We start from the raw sequence: 26,497 nt of genomic DNA, 5'->3' as shown, positions 1-26,497 counted from the left end.
TTCAGAGGGAAAGGCTTTGCTTCCTCTCAAATAGGGCAGCTTCATATCGGGAGAATGCTCGATTCATAGTAAAGATGTTGGGAGCAAGGATAATCGGGTGGAGGATACATTTTAGAATTCTAAAGCATTAACTATTCAAAAAGGTGTGTTTGATATAGAGATAGAATATGGTGATGGTTTGGAGGAGGAATTAGATGGAGAAGATGAATTGGACAATGTGGACCCGCAGAGTATTAGCCAATTTGCAAATGTACTTTTGGGGAAAGCCAAAGGGTGCAGAGGAAGGAGATCTAATAGGCAAAAGATGGAGGACAGGGCCAAGGAGAAAGGCATCATAAGCGTGTTGGACTTTATGAAGAAAGCCAAGGGGGGTAATTCCTCCCTTGGCAAATAATGAAGATTGTAACATGGAATGTTAGGGGGTTTTCGGCCCCTAACAAGAAACGTTTGGTGAGACATGCGCTAGATAGGATGTATAGTGATGTGGTTCTATTGCAAGAAACCAAGCTTAGTTCGGACAAAGCTTTAAGCTTTGTGCGCTATTGTTTCAAGTGGGAAGGTTGCTTCCAAGAAGCTCGAGGTTCGTTTGGTGGTTTGGGAATATTGTGGAATTCAAACACAGTCACGGTTTCTGTGATTGAAAGAATAGAAAACTGGATGTCTTGTATGGTGAAATGGCGGTTGAAAGACTTAACTTTTCCATTAATTAATGTTTATGGCCCTACAAAAATAGAGGATAAAATGAAAGTTTGGAAGCAAATAACAGAGCATATTTCGAATTTAGATCAGCAGAGGGTGGTGATAGTAGGGCATTTTAATGCTTTATTGGATTTAAAGGAAAAGAGTGGAGGCTTGAAAATGTCAAACAAAATTATGGAAGATTTTAGGGATTTTGTTCGTGATAACAATGTTTTAGATGTGATTCCTAAGAATGGTCTCTACACTTGGACAAATTGGAGAATTGATTTTACCAGGATCTCAGAAAGATTGGACAGATTCTTAATTGGCTCTATTTGGTTCGAAGGACCCATTATTGTGGAATCTAGTATACTGCCCCATTCGTTATCAGACCATTTTCCAGTGCAATTGGAAATGAACTTTGGTAGACCGATGACCAAAAGAAATTTTAAATTCCAAAGATTGTGGTGGAGAGACAGGGACTTTAAAGGGCTGCTTGAAGGATGGTGGGCAGAGTGCAATATTTTTAGAGGTACTCCTATTTTTCACTTCACAAAAAGGATGCAATGCATCAAAAAGAAAATCAATCAATGGAACAAAGAAACGTTTAAGAACATTTTTGCAGAAAAGATTAAAGTTGAAGAAGAATTGTCCCAATTAAATGAGATAGTATTTAAATCATGTATGACAAATGCTGAATATGAAAGCAAAAAAATTCTCAATGAAAATTTGGCAGAGATTTTGTGCAGGGAAGAAGCATTTTGTAGGGATAAATCCAGGGAGCTCTGGATTCAAGCTGGAGATATGAACACCAAATTTTTCCATTCATCCGTCAAAGCAAAAGGATCAGCTAACCGAATCGATGTCATTTAGAATAAAGATGGTGTGTGGAGCAAATCAGTAGAAGAGGTAGAAAAGATTGCAGTGGATCATTTTCGTCATATTTTGGGTGTAGAGGTAGATGCTGATTCTATTGACAGGTCATCCTTGCTGGAGGTAATTCCATCGGAGGTAATAGAGATGGATAATGCTATTATGCTAATGGAGCCTTTTTCAAAACAAGAAATTAGAGAGGCTGTTTATTCTTTACACCCAAATAAGGCATCTAGACCAGATGGGATAACTATGGAAGTTTTCCAAAAATGTTGGGAGTTCTTGGGTGAGGATATATGGGAAGTTGTTGAAGATTTCGGAAGAAGAGGAAAATTTTAGAAAGAAATTAATAATACCAATATTGCCCCTATCCGCAAGAAGCAAGTATGCGAGTCTATGGCTGATTATCGTCTTATCTCCCTGTGTAACTCCATATATAGAATTATTTCAAAAGCAATGGTAGGGAGACTCAAGAATGTTTTGGATAAGCTAGTATTTGAAGAGCAACATGGCTTTACTCTAGGTAGGGACATTACAGATAGTATTATTTTGGCTGCAGAGACTATCCATTCCATGCACAAAGATAAGGTCAGAGGTATGGTAATCAAGTTAGATGTAAGCAAAGCTTACGATTGTGTTAAATGGAGTTTTTTGATCTCTATTTTAGAAAAAATTGGTTTTCATAGGAAGTGGTTCGATTGCATTAGACATTGTATATCCTCAGTAAGTTTTTCTATCCTAGTCAATGGTAATGTGAATGGTTTCTTTCATGCTACTAATGGTCTGCGACAAGGAGACCCTTTGTCTCCTTTTTTGTTCATTCTGATGGTGGAAGTGTTAGGAAGGAATATTCGAAGGAAAGGAATATCAGGAGTATGGAAAGGAATCTCCATCCACAAAGATTTGGAGCCAATTACACATTCACAATTTGCGGATGATACTATCCTATTTGGGGAAGCTACAAAAAAGGAAGCCAAGGTGATTAGCAAGGTATTGGAGGAATATGAGCATGGGTTTGGACAAAGTATGAACAACTCCAAATCAACAGTTTATTTTATTAACACCAGCAAAAGCTTGCAGGGGAAGATAGCAAAGATTCTAGAGTTCTAGATAGGTGAATTTCCTATAAAATATCTAGGGGTGCCTCTTTTTCTGGGAAGAAAGAACAAACCTTTGTGGGATAGTGTAATCAATAATTGTCAATCTAAAACAATGATGTGGAAGAGTCAAGCGGGCAGAATTCAAATGACTATATCTGTTTTGTCAGCAGTGCCAATCTATATTATGTCATGTTATAGATTGACAAGCAGAGCTTTAGGCACTTTGGATGGGCTCCTTAAGAGATACTTATGGGAAGGATCTAAAGAGGTGAGGAGAATACCGCTCATTAATTGGGATACGGCATGCCTCTTAAAGGAAGGAGGGGTAGGGTTAAGAAAAATGGATCTCCACAATCTGGCGTTAGGTGCTAAATTGGCTTGGAAGATGTATAAGTTTCCACAGAAAATCTGGTGTTGAATGATGAGAAAGAAATATCTAGATTTAGAGGAAGTGGAAAGGATCTTTACTATGGCAAACTCGGATGCTGGGTCACCAATTTGGAGTTTCATATGGGAAAGCAGGAGGCTAATCTCAGAACATCTTTCATGAAGGATTGGGAATGGTCATAAAGCCAAATTTTGGAGGGATTCGTGGAATGGGGAACCTGCACTTGAAGATATTATAATGGACAAAGAATGGGTCAGAAAGGTGGAAAACAAATTTGGCCAATTTGCCTGTATTCCAAAATGAAATCATCAAATGGAGAGCGGTAGGATGTTGGGATAAGGAGAGCTCGAAGAGGTTGGAGGAAGAATTGAAGAAGAGAGTTATATATATTGGTAAGCAAGACTCTCTGATTTGGAGTGTAGCAAAAACAGGGTAATATACAATCAAACTAGGATACGCTTTGCAAAGAAAAAGGTTGGAGAACATAAGATGGCCACATGTACTGTGTTGGAATAAACATGTGCTACCTAAGGCCGGTGCCTTCCTATGGATTGCCCTTCATGGAAGGATTTTAACATCGACCAGAGTTAGAGATATAGGAATCGCTGGCCCAAGTATGTGTGTTCTATGCAGGAGAGAGGAGGAAACAACAAAACACTTGTTTTATTGGTCCCCAGTAGCTGAACGTTGTTGGAATTGGTTGGCGGAAGGACTGAGCTAGAAAATGGTTAGAAGTCAGAAATTGATTGACTTTTTGACGTCTTGGCCCATCCATGGGAAGAATTCAAAGTGGGGAGATTTGTGGATAGTGGGTCCCTCTATGGTGGTCTGGCATCTTTGGAAAGAAAGAAAATGAAGGGTGTTTCGTGAGGAGGAACTTTCAATAGAGGCTCTTTTGGACAAGTTGAAGTCAGCCATTGAGGAAATAGTAGCCGGTAAGATGATGGGGAAAAGAATCACTACACTTACAAAATGGGACAAAGAGATGGAAAAATGCTGGAATTTAAGGGACGTTGGAGGATGCACAGTAAAAGATAGAAGGAAAAGAGGGACAGATAATTGCTGGGAACCCCCTCCGAGAGATTGGTACAAATGGAACTTTGATGGGGCAAGTAAAGGTAACCCAGGGGAATCTGGTATGGGTGCTATCGTTCGGGATGAAGCCGGTAGACCAATATATACAGTTATGGGGCCTTTGGGAAGGACTACGAACAATGTGGCTGAGATCAACACCTTGGTTGTTGGAATTAAGCTATGCGTAGAGAGAGGTATTTCTAAGGTGATTATAGATGGAGATTCACAAGTGGTTATAAATGGTGTGGTAAGATCCAAATTCAGCAACTGGAGATTGAGTGAATGGTTGCCTTGTATCTGTGAAATGTTGGATAAGTTGACAGATTATAGAATCAGGCATATATTCAGAGAAGGAAACAGAGCGGCGAACCACTTAGCAAACAAAGGAGTTTCAGCGAAGGAGGTTACATATTGGTCAAATGAAGACCCCGAGGAGGAGTTTTTTTATTCAATGATTCAATCAGAGAGGAATGGGATACCATGTGTAGGAGTGGGTTAGACATGACACCTCTTAGAGGAAAGCCAAGAGAGGAGAGAGGCGATGAAAAGACTATGGAGGCAGCGAAGGAATCTTTTCGAGTAGGTGGTGACAAACAAATAGTAAGATGTTTAGCCGAGATACAAACGTGGCATCAAAAGAGCAAAGTAGATGAGGAAGTATGGGAATTGGCGCAAATTTGCTAAGATTTGATCTAAGATCAAGTACATTCTCGATAAGAGGAAGATATGAGCCGGTAGAAGAATCCAAAAACGAGTATAGTTTATAGGGGAAGTAACAGAGGAATATTACAGGTTGAGTTGAGTGGAGGAGGGTGGTTGAAAGTAGGCGAGTAGTCGGCCTCTAGTCTCTCAGGGAGTTGCGAGATCGCAAAATGGTGTTTCATTTTGGGGTCAGTTGCAAGTGTGAGGAGGAGAATATGCAAAAGCAGATTAGGAGGTTCTTCTTTGCGGACGATCTCACATACAGGGCGATGTATAGATTGGCTGAGACTACCTTGGGATTAGGAAGACATGGGTGTGATGGCTACATTTTTGAAGTGATAGTGTGTCCGATGGTTGATATCTTGGACTCTAGGGAGGCTAGTGTGCAGAGGATGGCCGGGTTTTTATAGCCGCTGCTAATGGGCACGGTGTTGCCAATGCAGTTTTTAATCTGGAAGAAAATTAATGGGTCAGCATTTTGATGTCATATTTTGATTCAACAAATTTTGTTTGCTTCGGATTCCGAAGAAGGGATAGATAGTGAGGAAGAGGAGTATGAGGAGGAAGTGGATGTAGAGGAAGATGAGGCATATGCACAGATCTTGACTGTAAAGGAGAGGAAGAGGAATTACATTGATGAAGCTTGGGAGGTTTATAGAGTGGGAGTCATGAATGATAATATGACACCTTTTCAAAAATTGCTAGAGTCGGACGATACTTGGCTATTTGAGGTCTCATCGGAGACGGCGGTGAAGATTGGAGAGCAGTTGGCTATGATCCCGAAGTATATTTGAGTCTGTTCTCAAAATTTGTAAATCATTATAGTTATAGTATGTCATCTGTCGGGTAGGGAGTGTCATATGTTTGTTGTAGGTTTGAGTTTGATTAGGTAAGGGAGGATTGTAATTAGTTCATCTTCACCTGTATGGATAGTGATGTATTTTGATTTGAAAAGTAATATAGGGAGCTATCCCCACAAAGATAGCACTTGCCATTAAAAAAATAAAAATAAAAATAAAAAGACATAATTAATTGAATAATTAGATAATGTCTTTATTACTCCAACATAAATTATTTGGAGACAATCATTAGAACAATGGTGAAGTTTTTCAAAATGGAGAGTCACTCTAGATACTTTCACAAGTTATTTAACATAAATTATGTAGGACCTCTAACATATTGGGTAAGTTAGGCCTACCATTCGTGAGAGAGATTCTAGACAAGAGTTCTACACACAAAGGATTCAACATTTGTTTCAATGTGTGTGGAAGTTGATAAACATATAGCTAAACATGGTAATATATGTGCTTATCACAAAATGAGGCATGTAGAGGCTTGGACGAGTTACACTTATTGATGACAAGGAGGTAAATTTGTGTTTTTGTGATGCCACCAAGAAGATATATAGCATGGAGGCCATAGAACTTCAGCATCTTGTTTCTATTATTGCACACACCCTTTTTAAAAGAACCTAAGTTGAGGGGGCACAAACATTTTATGGCTTTTGACAAGTTAATTTGGTGGAGGATGCATGGGGGTAAAGCTACAATTCTTTTTACATCTTTTGTTCTATGTTCATTCAAATGCTAGTTCAAATGGTATTTGTAGTTCACGATGTCTTGTCTTCAACATTAGAATACATACTATTGATCTTGGATGGGTTACTGATAACATTGTTGTTAATTTAGAAGAAAGAAACAAATGAATTTTGTTAATGTCCAAAATATCAATGTAGATAATTGGAACTCAAAAGTACATGTAGAGTCATTAGAGATGTTATAGAGTAAAAGGCTCTAGATTATGAAAAGTAACTAGAGACTAAGCTCTAAGAAATGTTAAAATAACTTGAGGGGCAAAGCTGAAGGAGTTAAATCCTGAGCTATAGATCTAAGCACTAATAGCCTTGTAAGGAAAGTAACTTTGAATGCATCGCGAAGATGATAAAGATCAAGGTAGTGGACCTTAGGAAGAGACCAACGCTCTTGAAGGTTTGTAGCAAAGCATGGGTTAGAAGAGCTAACATCTATGGTATTTATGGTGATAGAATTTTAGCGGTGATCGTAACACTAGCATATTTGATACCATGCCATTTTTATAGCACATGGAAATTGAAGATAGAGCATGAGCAATGTAATCTTAGCTCTTGGTTTGATCCATGCTTATTTTGTTAATTATAGGATATTTATATTTTTTTATTTGATTGTGTCATTTTATGACTTATGAACATTGAAATGTAATTTCAGCTCTTTTCTTACTTATAGGATATTTGTACTTTTTTATTTGATTGTGCTATTTTATGACCAATTAACATTTAAATGTATGGATCTGTGGTCATTGATGTATTAGTATGCACTGTCATTGTATTTCATTTGATTTATCTAAGGGGAAGTTTAAATGTAATATAATTTAGTTTAATTTTTAAATAGTTTACACAAATGGGCAATAATTGGTAATGCTGTAATGAAGCAGCTTGCACAATAGAAGAATATGATAGGAAATATATTGCAAATACTTGATAATAATATGCAATTTCGAGAGGGCAATGTCATAACCCCTCTTTGGACATTTGATTATTGTGATTAAATAAATACGATAATTAAAACATTTATTAATTAACATTTAATAATATTGGAAAATCGTCTCATTTATGAGACTTCACGATTTTCCTCTAATATATAATTATTATTAATGTTTATTATTTGTTATGATTATTATTTATGTTATATATGATCATTATTTATTAATAACAAATAAGATTTAATATTAAATTTATATTGCTTAATATTAAATTCATATTTATCAAATAATAATAATATAAGTAATATAAATAAATAAATAAAGCAATAATAAAATATAATATTTATCAACAAAATCGGTGACTTCACTAATTACCATCGCCGGCCTTAAGGGACGAAAGCACAGCAGTTCAAAGTTTTAGTGTTTAAACAATAATAATATTTGATATGTTTTGATCAATAATAATATTTAATGATTGATTGAAGATACTTGATCGATTAAACAATGGTAATTAGCACTAACAATAGTAATGATGAGAGAGCGGCTTAGTTGTAAGAAGAGTTGCGATGAACCTAAGGGTGCCACCCTTACAAACAGTTAGCCAGCTAATAAGACATGTCGTCCCTAACATGCAACCCTTGGTAAGAGTTGTATCTCTGCATCAGCAAACAAAGAATATAAAGGCGCTCCCCAACAATCAGAAAGGCATGCATGAAGGGAAGGAAAAAGGGTATATATATTATCGGGCAGCCATCGATCAGATCAGATCAGAACTCTTATTCAGTTACAGGCAGTAAACTCCTTGTCCATAGTGGTATGCATGAGATGTGCTTGATATGTATGCTTAATTTATGCAACTGATAATATTCTTATGCAGAATTCTAGTAATTATATTAATACTAATAATAATATAATAATTTCTGGAAACTATTCTGTAGTAATATATAATATATCATCTAATAGGTAGTTAATAAACAGGTAACTAATAAATATATAAATGATTTATAATATAATATAATTCATTTATTTGTTTATTTATATTTTCAAATCAGAATATGGATAATATATTTATATATATAATAATATTGTATTATCAATAAGATCATATGCATATGCATATATGTATACGTATACGTATACGTATACATATACATACATATATAGAAACAATAATCTGAATGAACAAGTAAGACTGAGAAAATAAATCAGATTGGATTAGCATCAATTCAACATAAGAAAGAAGATTACGTTATCCGTGATTTTAGTCATGTTAAGATAGAATTGTCTCCTAATAAATTTAGTTTAAGTCATAAGTCTGTTGAAATAGATTAATTATGGTTAAAACAGTCCTAAACCTAGTAGGGGACATTACAGGCAACCTCCTAATTCACTTCGAGGGGGACATCTCAATAGTCTTAAATAACAACTCAATACTCAATATGGTAATAATAACTACATCTTCCTCTTCTATATACCCTACTTATGCTTTGGATGTCACTCAGGCTGAATTAGATACCTAAATATAACACATAGGATGACCAAATTATCTAAATAAGAATATAATAATGATCATATAACTTAATTAAGAGTTAAGGTATCCTTAAGCTTACTACTCAAAATCCTATGCACACTATAGGAGTGAGGACATAGCAAATGGGACTGAAAAAAATGTGGACAATTGAAAAACAAAAAAAAAAAAGGAGGTTCCAAGTGCATCTCTAACAATGTTTAATTATTCATGTAGATATTAAGTACATGTTCAATTCAATTTTCAACTGAGGAATGTTTTACTAGATGAAAAGAAGGCTCAATTATAACATATACATAAAGCTACACCAAAAAAATCATAGCAAATAAGTGGACAATGGACAAGAATGAGAGAACAGGTAGATAATTCAACACATCAAATAACAATGTATTAGAAAAATATAAACAAGAAAAAGCCAAGAGTGTGAGAATAGGTATGAGGAAGAAAAAATGGTGCTTAGTATTGTTGATGGGTGTTTTATGACCAAACCAACGCAAAATAAAGATGCCAAAGACACTTTATCCTCTATTGAGCAAAGACCCCTCGTATGCTAAGATTGCAAAGATCATAGAGGCGACTCCAAGGTTCCTACTCAAACTTGTGACTTTATGTAATGTTCCCTGACCCTACGGTGAACTGGCAAAGACTGTTGAACTAGCAGAGGAAGGTCGTATGGTGGATAGACCGTATGGTGGTAAGAAGAGGGGGGCCGTACACTGTGAAGACCGTACGGTGGAGTGAGGGGCCGTACGGTGTAAGGGTTGTACGGTGGGTGAAACAACCCGTACGGTGGTGTGAGGCAGGCCATACGGTGGTGCCAAGCAGACCGTACGGTGGGAAGAAGGTAGGTCATACAGTGAAGGGGGTGTACGGTGGTATGTTGCCTTGACCATACGGTGAGTGTTTGGGTGTACGGTGGTATGTTTGCTTTGACCATACGGTGAGTGAATGTGGTTGTGTAGGCTGGGTGTACGGTAGTGGCCATACGGTTAGTGAATATCCGCCAAGTTTCGCCTCGAGCCCTCCAAATGCTCAGTTTGTATAAAGAAATGAAATTATTATTCCAGACACAAGACTTAGATGAAGATTCGCACATGGAAAGAGAAATTATATTGATAATGATTGCACAACAGATTACATAGACCCGGAACAAAAGCAGACTAGGGTGAGGAGAACTCCCACCGAAACTGCTGATGCCAAGTAGGGAGGATCTCTCACCTTTGAAATGACAGACAAGCTGAACTCCAACTGGAATTCGCCCAAACAAGGGGAAAATACCAAATTCGCATACCTACAATAATGACTAACTCGGCCATATATATGGGCTCCGAGAAACTTTCCGAAGGGTTACAAACGGGCCGTCACGACCAACCAAAACTTGCCTAATCCAATTAAATAAAAGGGCCTGAAAGATTTGTTATTAAATTTGGGGCCTTACAATAAAGAAATTAGATTTATTATTTAATTATATCGAGGACATCACACTTTATGATATATGGATATAGCTCGTTTGGTATAATGTATGTTGGTAATCGAAGGGGGACTTACACTTTTTTTGTTCTTCAATTGCAACGAGGACATGGAATGATTCACTCTCAAGGAATGTATGGTACAAAACGTATGGCAATGAAGGTTCTCTTCTTTTGGATTTTGGATCACGGAATTCCAAAAAACGGAAAAAGAGGACTGGGTTATGAATTCTACTCTACTCCTAAGAATTCAAGAGACGGTGAATGATTGGGTGAAATCAAACCACACTTAGGTTTGCCAAAAGAAACAACTAGACAAAGTGGGTACAATCTTCAAAGGTTGTGCTTATGATTTTCATTCCTTAAATAATTATCATAAAAATGAACAATATCTATCTAAGGATAGAAGTTAAACATACACAAAACAAGCTCAGACTAATCTTACTCAATGAAAAGAAATCATCTATTCATTAAAGGTATGAGCAAAGGATTTCACCACTAATCACCACTATTAGATGTGAACTAAGATTCAAACAACTCATCATCTAGAAGTGTCTCTTATCTCTCTCTTTGTTGGCAATTTCAATGACCCTAGACACCACTATCTCGAGTTCATCTACGGAGATGCATGGCACAGTCTCATGCTTGTACTCCATGACTGTTGTATCCTTTTCACATTGGTTGAGAGTCTTCTCCCAGGTTGGCTTGAGTTCCCGAATCTTGTTCATGAAACTAATGAATATGGATATGTCATCCAAGCGACTCTCTGAGAAAGAACTCATGTCCATAAAAAGGTGTTCCTTGACCTTGCTCTTCAAATTATCTGTAGTCATCTCTTTTATCTCCCATTTCTTTGCATAAACAATACCTCCGTTGAGTAGAGGATTTCCATCTGAATTTCTTTGAGTATCCTCCTTAGCCGTGCTAATTCTTCATTTGTTTCTTGAAGGCTTCCTTTCTTGATATTACTGCACAGTAGCATTTGGAGAAGTCACATGCTTCCTTTTCCCTAATCACTCTTTCCATCAATGTGTCTCGAGGAATCTCCATCAATGCTCCTAGGCATGGAATAGTCATGTCTTGATAGATATGAGTGTCTTCCCAAGCATGATCAATATCCTGGATTAAACTGAGGATGGCCAAAATCTTGTTGTACATATGCACCAAGTCTTCAATGAATATATCTGCCTCGTTGTGAACTTTCTTCACCCAGTCTTTAGTTCCCTAAGCAATCACCTTCATTTCTTGAAGACCTTCAATTGATTCCCTTGAAAGGGCAATGGGTGGGACAAATGTTTCATCTTGCTGCCTAATTGGCTTCATTAGGCATTGCGCATATCCACGTAAGGCTTTATGGTCGGTCTTCAACTTCTGGTACTTTTCTTCCAATTTCTTGATTTGATCTTTCAATGCTTGAGTGGAATCATCAAAATCTTCAATGACTCGGGCTCTTGAAGTAGGTCCTAAATCAATCTCTGTTACATCATAATCCTTTGGAGTAATCTCATCCCTTGTCTTATCTACTCTAGGAACATGTTGAATTCTTGATCCTGATTTTCCTCTTATCATCCAAGAGAACTTCTTGGCTGTCTTCATTCCTTTTGGCTTGTTTATCTGATTGAGGAGTTATTCCAATTCTGTTGCCGGATCACCATCTTCTCCTGGGTCTTTCCTGATTCAGTCCTTTAGCCACACTGGTATTTTTGATGGCTGACTATGCACTTCCATTTATTCTTGTTGTCCTTGAAAAGTTTCATCCTGATGAGAATTTCCGTAGAGAAGGAGAAAATTGGGGTTCCCCAAGCCTTCCACTTCTACTGTCATATGTTGTTGATCAAAGAAATCCATGATGTTCAAATCTTTATCTTGGTGGGATTCTTGTTCAACGTTTCTTAGTGGGGAGGTCCCATGGAAGCGTTTCCTCTCTGCTTGTCAAGTACACTAGACTCAATCTCCATTCAGCTTTCATTCCTGGGATGAGACATCTTTTCTCTTGTAAATAGGTCCACTTCTTCTACGCTCGGAGAAATGTTTGGTGATGGCTGAGGTGTCACTGTCTTCTGCTTCTTCGAGTTTGGTCCTTTACTTGGCACATTTTGCTTCTTTGCCTTCCTTAAACTTGGACTTTCAGCAATCTTCATGCCTTTCCTTTGACTATTATCTTCTTGTTGGCCTTGTTCATGCTCATCCGTATCATCCCGTGTTTCCTTAGTAATTCCATCTTGAGTAGATTGTGATTCATGATCGCCCATGTAATCATATGTCAATGGGGTACCAAGGGCTTGGAATTTGCTAATTTGTGTGTCAATTCAGCGCTTGGCTCTTTTAGTCACCTGTCTTGTGACTGCGTCAAGATCGGATATCTCTGGATCAGTCCAATTTGGTGGGAAAATGGGCTTGTTCTTTTCCTTCTCAAAGTCTGGGTGCAGTCTATTTTCGTCCTCTCCTAACTGATTAGGCATTGACAAGAATTTACAAATTCGCACTAGCTTCAGTGACAATTTGGAAAATATTCTTCTTCGAATCTCAAAATCATCATTGGCGTTTGCCTAGTAATCTTCCAGATGTTCTCTATGCCGATGTCTCCAACCACATGCCGTCTTGATCTTGTTATATGGATCAAAGTTTTCCCCTATTGTGTATGTGGTGAGCCCATAGAACTGCAACTCCTCAGCTGCCTTTTCCTCCACCGACTATGACAGACAAACTTCATATGCATCTCCCATGATGAAGGGAAATTGTAATCCTTTCTTTTCCTTCTTCTGAATTTTGTTGTATATTGTCAACTTTCTTGTTACCTCTAGTAGGATTATTTTATCTGTTGGGTGCCTTGGTAGCCGAAGAGGATTGCCATCAAACCCTTGGACTCTGATATACGTGAACCTGGGAAATTGGATGAACCATGCAACATACTCTTCCACCAATTTTCTAGCCTCTGAGGATAACCTCTTGTGAAAACCTCTTTGTAGACTCCAAACAATATGCATTGAAAATGCATCGTTCACTCTCCTGTAATGATTGGTGTTGGTTATGTTGGTTGAAAATTTTGTACACTTGGGGAAATATACAAAATTGTGGTTTCAACTACAGCACACGAGTAAAAACTCTCCTAATTAAGGGAAGGCTCCCCCTATCTAACTACAACTTGGAAAATAAAATTGGATGGGACAGCAATCTTTCTTCTTTTTTCAAGAAAGACAATATCCTTTTTCTCTTCACAGAAAAGGATAGCGATTGAATAACAGCAGTAACCACTTTCAAGTAAAATGAGAGAAAGGAAGTGAAGTTTCCTGAAAGCTCAAAGACTCCCGTCACTTCCTTCGGGACGGGACAGCAATATCAAGCTCAAAGACTTGACTATTGGAAGTCCTATCTACCCTTTGCTATACTAAATTTTACAACGAATAAAAGATAACAGCTCAAAGACTGGAATAATCTATTCTTTTAACACAAAGACAAGAACTAATGCAAGCTCAAAGACTTGCTGCTATTTCTTATCAAACAGTAATTTTCCTCAAGAATGGACGCAAGCTCAAAGACTTGCTGCTCCTTCAAGAGAGTTTCCTATTTTAATTAATCTTCTCTACTTGCAGCTCAAAGACTTCAAATCAGATTGGACTAAGCCCCTTTAGAAATACTTTGCATAGAAGGAATAAAAAGATTCAAACTCAAACATGTAGCTCAAAGACTCAAAACTTGAGTAATCCTTCTTTATTATTCTTCAAAACCTTCAATTCACATACATAAGCTCAAAGACTTCTTGCTGTAAATTTGGCAGAGTTTTTGCTTGCTTTCCAAAAGATAAATATTACAATAGACTCCTCCAGTATTTATAGAAGAGGAGCCTTGAGAAAAAGGTGGGAGGATCCTAACTAACTTGAGAGATTCTCTCAACCACCAAGACTCATTCAATAACTAACTGAGACTTCATTAACTAACTAAGAGTTACTCCAACTAACTAAGACTTATTCCAACTACAGTCCTAATCGGACACAACTTGTAGTTGTCTTACATGTAATTACAAAAGTGCAAGTAATGTGTAACTTGCATTTTACAAAAAATATTTTTACATGTAACTTGTCAAAACGAAATTACAAATGCATAACTAAAACTATTCCATGTGTCTAAAGACACGACTCTAACTGCATCATCCTTTGTCTGTGATGATCTTCATGTCGCTTCAGGATGCTAGAACTTGAAGTATTCTAGATTGGTAAAGACATCTTGAACCGGAATGGGAACTTGCATCCTTGTCTTCTTGCTTGGGGTAATACTAGCTTTTCAAGAGGGAACGGGCTGCCTTCCTCTTTTCATGTCATGACCATCTTTGTCTTGAAAGCATTCTATGCTCTCAACCATGAATTGTTGTTGTATCTCTTCTTTGTATCATCCTTCATTCTTGAAATCTTCTTGCAAAATAAGGCCCATGCCTTAATCCATTGATTTGGTAGATCGTGTGTGCAAACCGGACTGACAAGGGAAGGGATAAATTGATGCGAAAATGGGCTCACAAGTGAATTTCGGGTTTTGGAAGCTGCATTACATGTGTGGGAAAAACAAGAGCATTAACTTGCAAATGTGGGAACAAACATGCAACTTCATATGTGTAATGGGTAACTACAAGTTTGCACTTGTAATTGGTCCTTTAAAACTCATTTTCAAGTGTTTTTTGAGTGCATTTTGGACCAATTTCGGGTTCTGGATGGCTGACTGCAAGTAGACTTTAAATGGGGAAAATGAATGAAGGTGTGAAATGAGTGGATGAATTGGTATGTACGGATGAGGGAATTGGAAGCGGATAGGTAAAAATGAATTTCAAGAAGATCACTTGGAACTTTGCCAATGCAAAAATGGGAAGAACTTTCAACTTGCAACCCGGATTTCAAAAAAAAAGATGGTTAAATCTTTTATCCGTAAGGGAAGAACAATGATTTTCATCCAACTTGTAATCGGAATTTAAAATCCCGAATACAAGTAAAGAGGGAAAATGGGGAAGAACAATGCAATTCTAAAATTGCTTTACAAAAGGGAAAATCTCTCTCACAAAATCTGATTTTTGGGGAAGAACCAACCATTTACAAATTTACAACTAGAAAGAAAAAAACAAGAAAACAAGAAAAAAGAAACAAGAAGAAAATAAATCTTACCTTGCTCCAATGTGAAAATGCCTCTCCAAAAGATAATCAATCTTTGAAATAAAGAAGAATATCTCTTAAAAAAAAAATTAACCGTATTCCAAAACCCTAGCCACGTTTTTGAAAAAATGGCAAAAACTGAAAAACGTGGCAGCAAATGCATGAGAAATGGCATGGAAAATGGCCAAGACTCTTTCTAACCTCAATACCTTAGCATACCAAGCCAAAACGATTCATAACATTGCTGATTCGTGGCATTTTTAATGAAGAAAAACGTGGTTTTTTAGCAAAAACGTGTTTGCTGTTATAAACCTAAAAACCAGCAAACTTAACCTCCATGTGGCGTGAAAGGTGTCTAAAAATGCATGGAAATAGGAAGGAATCCAAAACGCCTTCTATCTCCCAAAAAATCTCCACAAAAATTTGCTAAAAATCTTCAAAAAACATGTTTTTCCTTGCAATTCGGGTTTTTTGGAACAAATAGCAAGTTTAAAATGTATGAAACAATGAAAATCGGGTTTTTTGGAGGATATGACAAGTTTAAAATTTCACTTTTTCAACATGTTAGGCAAAATCGGGATTTTTTGGCCAAATAGCAAGTTTAAAATTTCAAAAATGCACTTTATAAGCAAAATCGGGTTTTTTGGACCAAAGTGCAAGTTTTAAATTGTCACTTTTTCACTTACAAGGCAAAATCGGGTTTTTTGGACCAAACTGCAAGTTTTAAATACTTGTAAATGGGAAATAAAATCCCTACAACAAGTTATACTTGCTTGCACATATGTAATGGAGATTTAAAATCCCTATTACATGCAAAAACCATTAAAATAGGGGTTTTTTCACCAAACTGCAAGTTTACTTGCACATATGTAATGGGGATTTAAAATCCCTATTACATGTGAAAACCATTAAAGTAGGGGTTTTTTCACCAAACTGCAAGTTTACTTGCAGTTGAGCCAAAAAATCCCTATTTTAACTAAAAAATGACCAAAAAACAATAAAAAGATAAAAACAACAAAGGGGAAATTTAAAATAAATTACAAGTAACATATTTGAAATAAAAGTGCACATGTAATTGGTCAAAAATTCCCCTACAAAGACCAAAACAATGAATATCATTAAAACTTGCAGTTTGAAGAAAATTCTCCACCTGAAGTTGGGGTTTTAAAACCCGACTGAAGGAAAGACATAGCAAACGAACCCAGAATTTGACGAAATTCGAAACGTAGTTTGAGGATGGACTGAGGATTAAGCCAGTCCAAGGATTAGTCGAAATTCTGCCTCGGGAAGCGTGCCATAGAGTAAATTTTTTTCATTTTTTCACAAAAATTTCATGTAATGGTCCTTCATTTTTGAAAACAAAAATGAGGACAACAGGTTAATTGTAATTGAGGAAAGCATTCATATAATTTGAACTTTCATTCATATAATGCAAGAATGAAAGATTTGATTCACAATGATTACCACTTGTAATATGATGATATAAAAATCAGTATCACTGCTATCTCTGATTCAACACTTAGATATATGCAAGATGATCTTGATCCATATATGTGCACTTAGTGCGATGCGATCAATGTAAGTATGAATGGATTATCTCTGCTGTCTCTGATATGATCGATGATAATTATGCAAGGATGATCTCTGATCTGCAACTATAGTTTGATTGGATGCTGCTGTCTCTGATCTATCTTGAAGAAATATGAAAGTTGAGATGTCCAATCTGCAGAAGTAAAGAGAGCTTTCTGCTCTTTCTGATGTGTCACTGTGGAATATGTGCTACAAACCTCTTTCTTAATGATAGCAACAATGCTATGAAAGCTGTGGCTGATTTGGCAATAGTCTTATGCTGATAAACTTCTCCAATCACCTATAGTGATGGATGATGATTGCTGTCTCAGATGTATACTTGGAAAATATGCAATATTCTTGGTGCTATTTCTGATGCAATCCTTTGAAGTATGCAACCCCTTATGCCAAAGGCAAAGAAAGGTTGACTGAGCAGATCCGATTAGGATACAAATAATAAAACAAGACAATGTTCGATGATTATTGGTAGGAGTATTTGATCCTCAAATAAATTTGGTATTGATCGGTTGCATCCCTTTGATTGGGAATAGTCATACCTTTCCCTTAATCGTATCTCTTCATAAGGAATTGCTAATGTCTAATTGCACCTCTATATGAATATTAGTTACTTCTTTTTAATGAATCACACCACTTTAGATGCAAACATTAATCATACTCTTGTTAATAATCAAATCGCACCCCTTTGAAGACTTGAATTGTTGCTTTAGTTATTCTCTTTAATCGCTGCCTTTGTAACATATTAATCACTGCTTATGATTTCTTCACACTTTTCTTCCTTTAGCAAATATCTTATCATTGATTAATATGTTTTACATAAGCTTCAATTATGGTCGGCATCCTTAATCATAATCTGATATCAAATGCATCTTAGGCGATTATCATGAGTAGATATCGAAGTGTGGTCGGCCAAGAGTAATATGTAATGAAATCGCTATTTACCAAGAACTGAGTCATTGTCTTTCAATCGCCGCATCTAGATGTGTCTTTGTTTGATATACAGATCAGTATCCATTAGTTATGTTAACAATTGATGCTTTTCTACTAATATAAATATCTTCTGCTAGGATTCCTTGATGCCTTCATAAATCGCTGATGTGTATTATGAAGTTGAGATACTTTAAGTGAATTTATCCTTCCTCAAATTCCTTGAATGGAGATGCTACTAGAAGAAGGGTTGACCTTGTCTTAAATCTGTAGTTGCTTATAACTTTATCCTATTCTTAGCTTCGTTCATAACTTGCCTTTCATGTAAATGTCTTCTTCTTTCTAAAGGCGTCTCATAAATAAATAAGGGATTGGTTACAATACCAATGATTGTATAAATCTTTAATTTAGACCAAAATAGTCAATAATAGTCTGCTACAATATGAATAAGTTTAAATATTTAATTAAAACTTATTTAATCGTCTATCAAATCTTGTTGCTTTTGTGGTTCATCCCATGATCTAGTTTAGGTCTGGAACGGGGATATTACAAAACATCATCCTTGCCTTAATTTGTAAATTAACTGCTAAATGATCAATCTCATTAATATCTAACATGTATTACATTTATGATTATGATATATTTTATTTATAGTGTAATTTTTAAGCTTGCCCCATATCTTCACAATAGATTTTAGAAGATAACTTACAAATGTATTTAAAAATTACAATATATTTTTAATATCTATTTATATTTAATTTAAAAGAAATGATAATAAAAATTGAAAGAACAAAACAATCACATAATTACACTTTCCAAAGAGAATTTGAAAAAATTATATCATCCCAAATACCATATTAATATTGAGAACGTCAAAATAGTTATCATAATCATGAAGTTGAAAATCTAACAATAAGAATCAATAAAATTCTTTTTATGGCAATTCTAAAATATAATTTTCTTTTTCTTTAAATGTTAAGATCAAGTAAAATTTTCAACAAATCATATTTACAGTAGATAAGAGCAGATCTGCCATCTTAAGTATGAGAAACATTCAATCTAGAGGCATACTGTCTCTCATTGATCATATACACTTTGACTGCTCAATACACATTGAATTTAACTTTAACCAGATATTTTTTTGCAAGAAGCAAATCAGGCATTGAACCTGGAGTCCTTAATTTCATACTTATTTGTATGAATTTAAAATAAATTATAAGAAAATTAAAAACAATACACCAAACTACCATGGCTGTCCAGAACATTTCATAGGAATGGGAAAGCAAAAACAATGTTTTTTACCATTAAAATGTGAAAATATGCAACGACTACATTATTGATATTTATGTGGGGCCTACTTAACAAAAAGAACAATCGCAACAATGCATATCAGATTCTCAGATTCAAGAAGCTTTCCACAAATGTGGGTTTTGCGTGGAGGCCCTCCAAAAGGTGGGCTGCAAAACGAACAACATTCTTGAATCAGGCAGCAGCAGCACAGAAAGTACCGGCTGCATCAAGAACAATATCCTTCCTAAGCCTGGCAACAACAGACAAGCATGAAATAAGAAATTAAAATAAAATAAATGTACATCCTCAGAACACAAAAAGAAGACGTGCTTGTTTAAAGTTGCTTCTGTCAATCGGCAACGCACTGCCAGAGATCTCACTGGATGTGCCTCTCTTGTATTGTAATTTGCATTTTTTTCTGACAACCTGCTGCCACCTTGTTCAGTCCAATCAAGTTACAAAAAATATTTTTCATAAATATTAGGATTAAAGAACTTGCAGTTTTTTTTTTGATTGAACAGTGCATTAAAGTAGGAACTAACACAAATCTAAACTGTGATTGGTTGGAGGAATGGAAGACTAATCACTTGTTAATGGTTGTCCCCTCTGCTATAAATCCAGGTAGGGACTAATAAAATAGTAAAATAACTTTTAAGCAATTAAAAATAGTTCTTAAATAAATAAAATAATTTAAAAATAATTCTTTATATTTACTGTTCTTCAAATAAAGACAAATAATGTAAATAAAATAAAATGGTTTTTAAATAATTTAAAAACAAAATAAAATAACTCTTAAATAAATATAATAACTCAATATTAATATTCCTATAATATTTTAGGTAGATGTATGTGAGATATCTATACTAGTTGCTATCAATCGTAGACTCATCAATAAATATGTTTTATTGTGTTCTGCATGTCTTTCAATTTATCTTGAACACGCTAAAAGCCATAAAGTTTAGCGCTTGTGTAGACAAGCAATGTCGCAAAATTGTGTGCAATCTTTGGATATTAAACTTCATTACTTATGTATGTTAAATTTTACACTTGTTTTACTATATTTGTTGTTTTCTTTCCAATATGGTGTAGAGTGATTATCATTATTCTTTTTGTCATTTAGTAATCTGGTTGACGTTTTTAAGGTTTTGGTTTTATTTCTCCTTTTTTATGTTGTGTAATTCAAGTAACATCATAGTCACTTGGAATTTGTGGTGTTTAACAATGTTGTTGAGAACTACGATGGTGACGTTTGATATTCTTATTGCATGGTTAAAAGACAATCTTTAGTTCTTATTTTTCCTTAAATTAGACCAGATTCTTATTAGAAAATTTATTCATACTAACAATTTTAATTATTATACTGGAGTAAAATATTTTAATATAGTTGACAAGATGATTGATATCACTAAGATGTTAATGGGTAGATGTGCTTATTTTATGGTAAAGAGAGTCTTGAGCATTTTATTTTCCAATCTATCTTTCATTAGATCAGATTGTCATGAGAATTATTTATTGATACTAACATTTTCTATTTTTTAATGTAGCCAAAATATGGTGGCAAGATTATTGATATTGTTAGTGGAGATGTCGAAACACAAGAAGAGAAGGCAGAAGCTTTTAATGCCATCAAAAACACTATTGTGGAAATACTTCTCATAGTCGTTGTTGGGTATGGAAACTTTGCATTACCTTTTATTTCTTAGTTTGGAGTTTTTGCAACAGGTTTCGGAACTTTTGCTATGGGTTTCAAAACTTTAAAGATGTATTTCGTTTTGTTTTTCCATAAGCAATGAGAATTAATACATTTTATAGCATGCTTGCTTAAGGTTTGTTGCATTTGTGACTTAAAATTTAGCATATTCCAAACATTATCTACATTTTCCTCTGTAAAGGCTTCTAATGGGTCAAATGTATCTCTAGTTTGTGTCTCTTTTGCATGGAAGGGATATTATCCAGGCATTGTCTGAAAGTGATTGTGTTTGTGTTTATTTGGGCCACTTTAATCTTAACATCTCTGATGTTGGCTGGTTATTGTGGATGCTAATAGAGATGGGCATGTAATGTACCCTACTAGATATAAGCCTGCTTAGCAACAATTACCTAATTTCAATACATTTGTAACTCAAATTTGATTTGCTTAATTAGGAGACAATTTCTATCTAAAATTAATAATAGTAAATCTGAATCAGATACTTATCATAATGATCAATTAATTATTCATAAATCAGAGATAGGGCTTGAAGCTTACCTTATATTTGGAGAGTGGAGACTCAATTAAGATAACCTGCACCAACAAGGAAAGGCACACACCTACAAACATATTCATCCTTAATTAGTTATAATCTATTTTGCTGTCACAACAGAGAGGGAGAGAGTATATGAGCCATGAAAGAATTGCTTGGGTCCGTTGTCTACCAAGCCCAAGGAATGGTTTCTTCTAACCTCCTTGCTAGACTTGGCGGCCCGTATTGCTGCCCTTTCAAGCTTTTATACCCTTACACACATCTCCGTCTTGGTGAGATTGGGAGGAGTAACCGGTTCCTTGACTCCATGGGTTCTTATGACCACATGTGAGCCCCTCATCACCACTGGAATACTCCCCCATCCTTCTCACACATGATGGTCTTAACAAACATAGTTTCTAATGAATTACTTTATACTGATTTTATAATGCCTACTGTAAGAGAATGAATTTTCAGTACAGCAGTGACTTTGATATAAACTGACAATACAGATTTTCTGGCATTCCATAATATTATTTGTGTAGTCTCTAATGTAATTAGACATCATCAAAGACTGATAGGAAACCCTCTATAATCATGACGTATGTAATACAAGGGATATGTTGACTTACCAATCGATAATAACGGCTGGCTGACCTTTAACGGTGATTGCTGATTGTTTTCTATTACTGGCAATAGTCTCTGCCTTCTTCTATATTCCTTCCAATTACTTCTTACTGTATTAACTTAAGAGTTCTTTCTGATTTACATTCTTAACACACACACACACACACATATTTTAGTTTGACTGCCATACATATTGCAGTTTATATTAATATTACTATTAAAATCTGCATAAGAATATTATCAGGCTTCATATATTAAGCATACATATTAAACACATTCCCTTGCACACCTCCAAGAACAAGGATGTTACTGCCTGTAACTTAATAACAGTTCTGATCTGATCGATGGTGATTTACTGAAGAGGACTGATGTTGTGTTTCCCAATTGAGTGCTGATTCCTTGATGATTCCCTCTGCCTTTTTTTTTTCTATATTTATTGCTCAGTGATGCCGATATTCCCCATAGGTGTTCTTCCATTCTTACCTTCGTATATCCTTCCCCTTAATATGCATCGAACATAACTAATATCAAGAGTTATGTCCCTTCAATGGGACGGTTTTCTCTAACAGCCACGTCCTTTACTAAATAACATTAATTTATTTACTTAACATTCCTTTATTTTAATCGCACCTTCCTAGTAAATGAATTACTAATCAGATGCTACAAACTAATCGCACCATTTGGTTTGTTCTCATTCCTTTCCGATGTGGCAACCTTGTATTGCTGACTTGTATCATCGCTGTCGCTTGACTTTGATATGTCTTAGTTTATTAAATAATCATTGCCTTGCCCTCACAAATTAATCCATATTTTAATCGCTGCAGTTCTAATAAGTCGACCGTGAAGTTGTGGCTTATATTCTAATAATAGATGCCAATATGGAGTACGTGAATGTCAAATCATTGATTGAATTCTTGACATGATCTGCAACAGAATATAACCCTGCCTTTTCTCTCAGTCTTCATTACTATGTATTCGGCCAGCATTGAGACTTAAGTCTCTTCCTATTCATTTGTTCGGATTTGGGGACATGACAGGGCATCTCCTACACATTGTCATTTTGTCTCATACATGATGTAACATACACCAAAACTTGGACATGTCAACCCACTACGAATGTTTCCTAGTTCATTTATAAAATGTAGTGACAATTGAGGGCCTATTGTTGATGAAATAGCATCGATCAGATGAAGAAATCCTTGCCAAGAAATATATATATATATATAATTAATTTGTATTAAAAGTTGATAACTATATGTTATCGGGTTAACAATGAATAATATCCGATTGCTTTTTTGTTTTGATCGGCGACTTGCTTAACATTAGTTAAGCGTCGATCATATGCTATCGGGTTACTAGACCCGATAGCATATTGGTGTCGATTCATAATGAATCGGCACCAATATGCTATCGGGCTATTATCCCGATAGCATACATTGCAGATTCACATTGTTATCGGTTGGCAATACCGATCGTTTGGCATAAACAAAACATTGATCGCTGTGTTAAACCCGATAAGCATACACCGATTCATATCGGTTTATTTGTAGAGGCACAATTAAGAGATGCCATGGTTGTGGAGACATGTCTGCCCATGACATCTCTCTTGTAAGATATATATGTGCCTGTTATTGTTATCCAAAGGACATCGAAATTATTAATGTTCTTTCTCCACCATCTGCAATACATAGAAGATAATTAGAAAACAGAATTGATATATACTGTGAGAAATATTTGCATTGCAATACAACATCATTATACATACCTTGATTTTGAATTGAAATTTGAAGAACTTTTACATATATGCCACAAGAAGCATTTGCATCAAAGAAAGAAGAAAAGATGCTACCAACATCTGGGGAGGATGCCCATTTTGTTAAGATATTACTAAACATTCATTTCTATTTTTTTTTATTGGATTTAATAGCCTATAGTTTTTGTGCCTTCTCTGAAATATGCTGACATAATTTCTTTATTCTGGATTTTTTGCTTTTATCATGATTGAAATTCGATGTAACTGGAGTACATACTGAATTTGTGTTTATGCAATTTTGGTTCCATGTTTCTGTTTCTATTGATTGGTGAATATAGTCCATTTTTTATTATATAAAAAGAAATATGAGTATGGAGAAAAAGACTAATGAACATACTTAAATTTATTTTATTTTGTCTCTATCCAACATCTTATTAAGTTGGTTGTTATTCAAGATATTATCTGCTGTCATAATAATCCAAGATCAGTGATGAACATGCTTGTCATCCTATTCATAATTTATTATGTTTTAGTCCACAATTTTTACATTTTAACTATATTGTTGTAGTTCTTGATGTTCTTGATATGATCTGGTTATTTCTGCAGTTCTTTTGCTACTTCATTACGTGCATGGTGGTTTTCATCAACTAGTGAGCGTGTTGTTGCTCGCTTAAGAAAGACTTTGTTTCAGCATCTTATTGAACAAGTGAGCTACTTATTTGACACATGTTTGCCAGATACTACATGGTCTTTAAACATGCTGTATTGTGAAGTATGATCTCTTGGTTGTAATAAATTGCAGGAGATAGCATTCTTTGATGTTACTCGAACAGGAGAACTTCTTAGCCGTCTTTCAGAAGATACTCAAATTATAAAAAATGCAGCAACAACAAATCTTTCAGAAGCCCTGCGCAATCTCACAACTGCACTAATTGGCCTTGGCTTTATGTTCCAAACATCTTGGAAGTTAACGTGTATGTGCTAATTATTGAATCTCTACAATTAATAAAGCTGTAAATGAATATTGTATGTCTACAGTTTTGAGTATGGATATTAGTTAAGTGGAGAATCCAGATGTTACTAAGCCATTTTAATAAACTTGAGATACACGCTAGTTTCCTCTTTGCTTTATGCTTTGTCAGATGGCAGCAATTTTTAATGTCATGGATTAAAAATGAATTTATCCAGGGAATAACCAGTTAATAGTCATGTCGAAACAAATCTATTATATGCTGGAAAAGAGGTTTGCATGTGATTGACATCAGAGTTTATCAACAAGTATTTAAGACCTAATATAGTTTATCAAAGCATCACCAAAATCATTCGTCACTCATACAAAAATTCTGACGATTGTAGCTCCTAGTAATGAGATTCAGAGAATTAGGTCCATTAGAACCTTCATAAAATGGGCACTCTTGAATATTAGAGTTTGAAGCATATTTTCAGCAGGGCTTCACAAGGTAATCTAGGCTTGGTTGAGGCTGGGGGTCTTATTTCCACATTTCTTTTGAGAGAAGCATTGGTTTGGTGTAATATCCCTTAGGAATCTGCCCCTGTTTTGCTGATTTAAACTCCAAGGAATATTGTCAAACAGTTTGCACACAAGGTCTGAACTTGCTGATTGATGATTCTTTTGGTATTTTCAACGAAGATGATGATAATATGCATTCAATAGGCTCAAAGAACATATGCAAATGACTGAGATGTAATGCAGTATATATATATATATATATATATATATATAATGCAATTCTATAGTTGATGTGCCACTACAGCCAAAGGGCATTAATACAAACACTTGGCAAACAACCTACCAAAGTAAATAAATACCTACAGCAAGAGGGTATTTTTGCAAACAATTCAATGCAGCTCCAAACTCCTTTAGTGCAGCCTTCAGATTGATAATATTGACTGGAAATGTATAGGCATTATCACAAATGGTTGGCATGCAAACTTATTATGTCTGAAACTAATACCCATATGATGTTGCAGCAATAATGCATTAAGACAAACAGTTGTCTTGCATACTAAACTCAGTAAACCTGATTACAAGTGGATTGCCAAGTCTCAACATACCAAGGCAAGATTGATTACAATGCAAGACTATTCGATGAAACAATTACAAGGCTGCCTTAGCATCGATTTAACTGAGTTAACTATATGCAACCTAGTATGAGAATGAACCTAGAAATCTTGACAACAGATTGTAAATTTCCACGTGGCTGTGTTGAAGATTGTTTAGCAGCAATAAAATGACTTTCCAATGATGACTCTTTCAATCTGCTCTTCAAAACCCTTCTAGCTGCTCAAACAACTTGGATAATCTTTCACCATTAAGCTGGAACTTGACCTCTGGATGAAGCCAACAGTTAAGCAATCTTCAGCTGATATCTCACAACCTCAGAATGCTGATACAATGAAGAAGCTACTCTCTCCAATGCCGAATAAGCAGAAACCCTAAGGTTCATTTTCCAAGAGAAGAGCTCTCCAAATGTACAAGTATAAAATGATCGAATGAAGCCTTCATTTACTTTTTGATGGTCTCTAATTAAGTCGACCCCTTCTAGAAGTCTAATTTAAATCATTTGATGATGTTTAATATTTGCCTTCACTTTAATAAATGGGCG

General features: G+C 35.4%; 1 protein-coding gene across 1 annotated transcript in view; it reads left to right on the top strand.

Annotated features, from left to right (window-relative positions):
- The window catches only part of LOC131078959 (ABC transporter B family member 25), a 163,486-nt gene that overhangs the window by 53,246 nt on the left and 83,743 nt on the right, over window positions 1–26,497 (top strand). Inside the window, exons 5-7 of the mRNA XM_058016813.2 lie at window positions 20,813–20,937; window positions 24,477–24,576; window positions 24,673–24,844. Of these exons, the coding sequence (XP_057872796.1) occupies window positions 20,813–20,937; window positions 24,477–24,576; window positions 24,673–24,844 (397 nt within the window). The remainder of the gene's footprint in view (window positions 1–20,812; window positions 20,938–24,476; window positions 24,577–24,672; window positions 24,845–26,497) is intronic.

Source organism: Cryptomeria japonica, chromosome 10, assembly GCF_030272615.1.
Source record: "Cryptomeria japonica chromosome 10, Sugi_1.0, whole genome shotgun sequence".
Lineage (NCBI taxonomy): Eukaryota > Viridiplantae > Streptophyta > Pinopsida > Cupressales > Cupressaceae > Cryptomeria > Cryptomeria japonica.
Note: the sequence above shows the minus strand (reverse complement) of the source record. Positions and strands in the feature narration are given on the sequence as shown.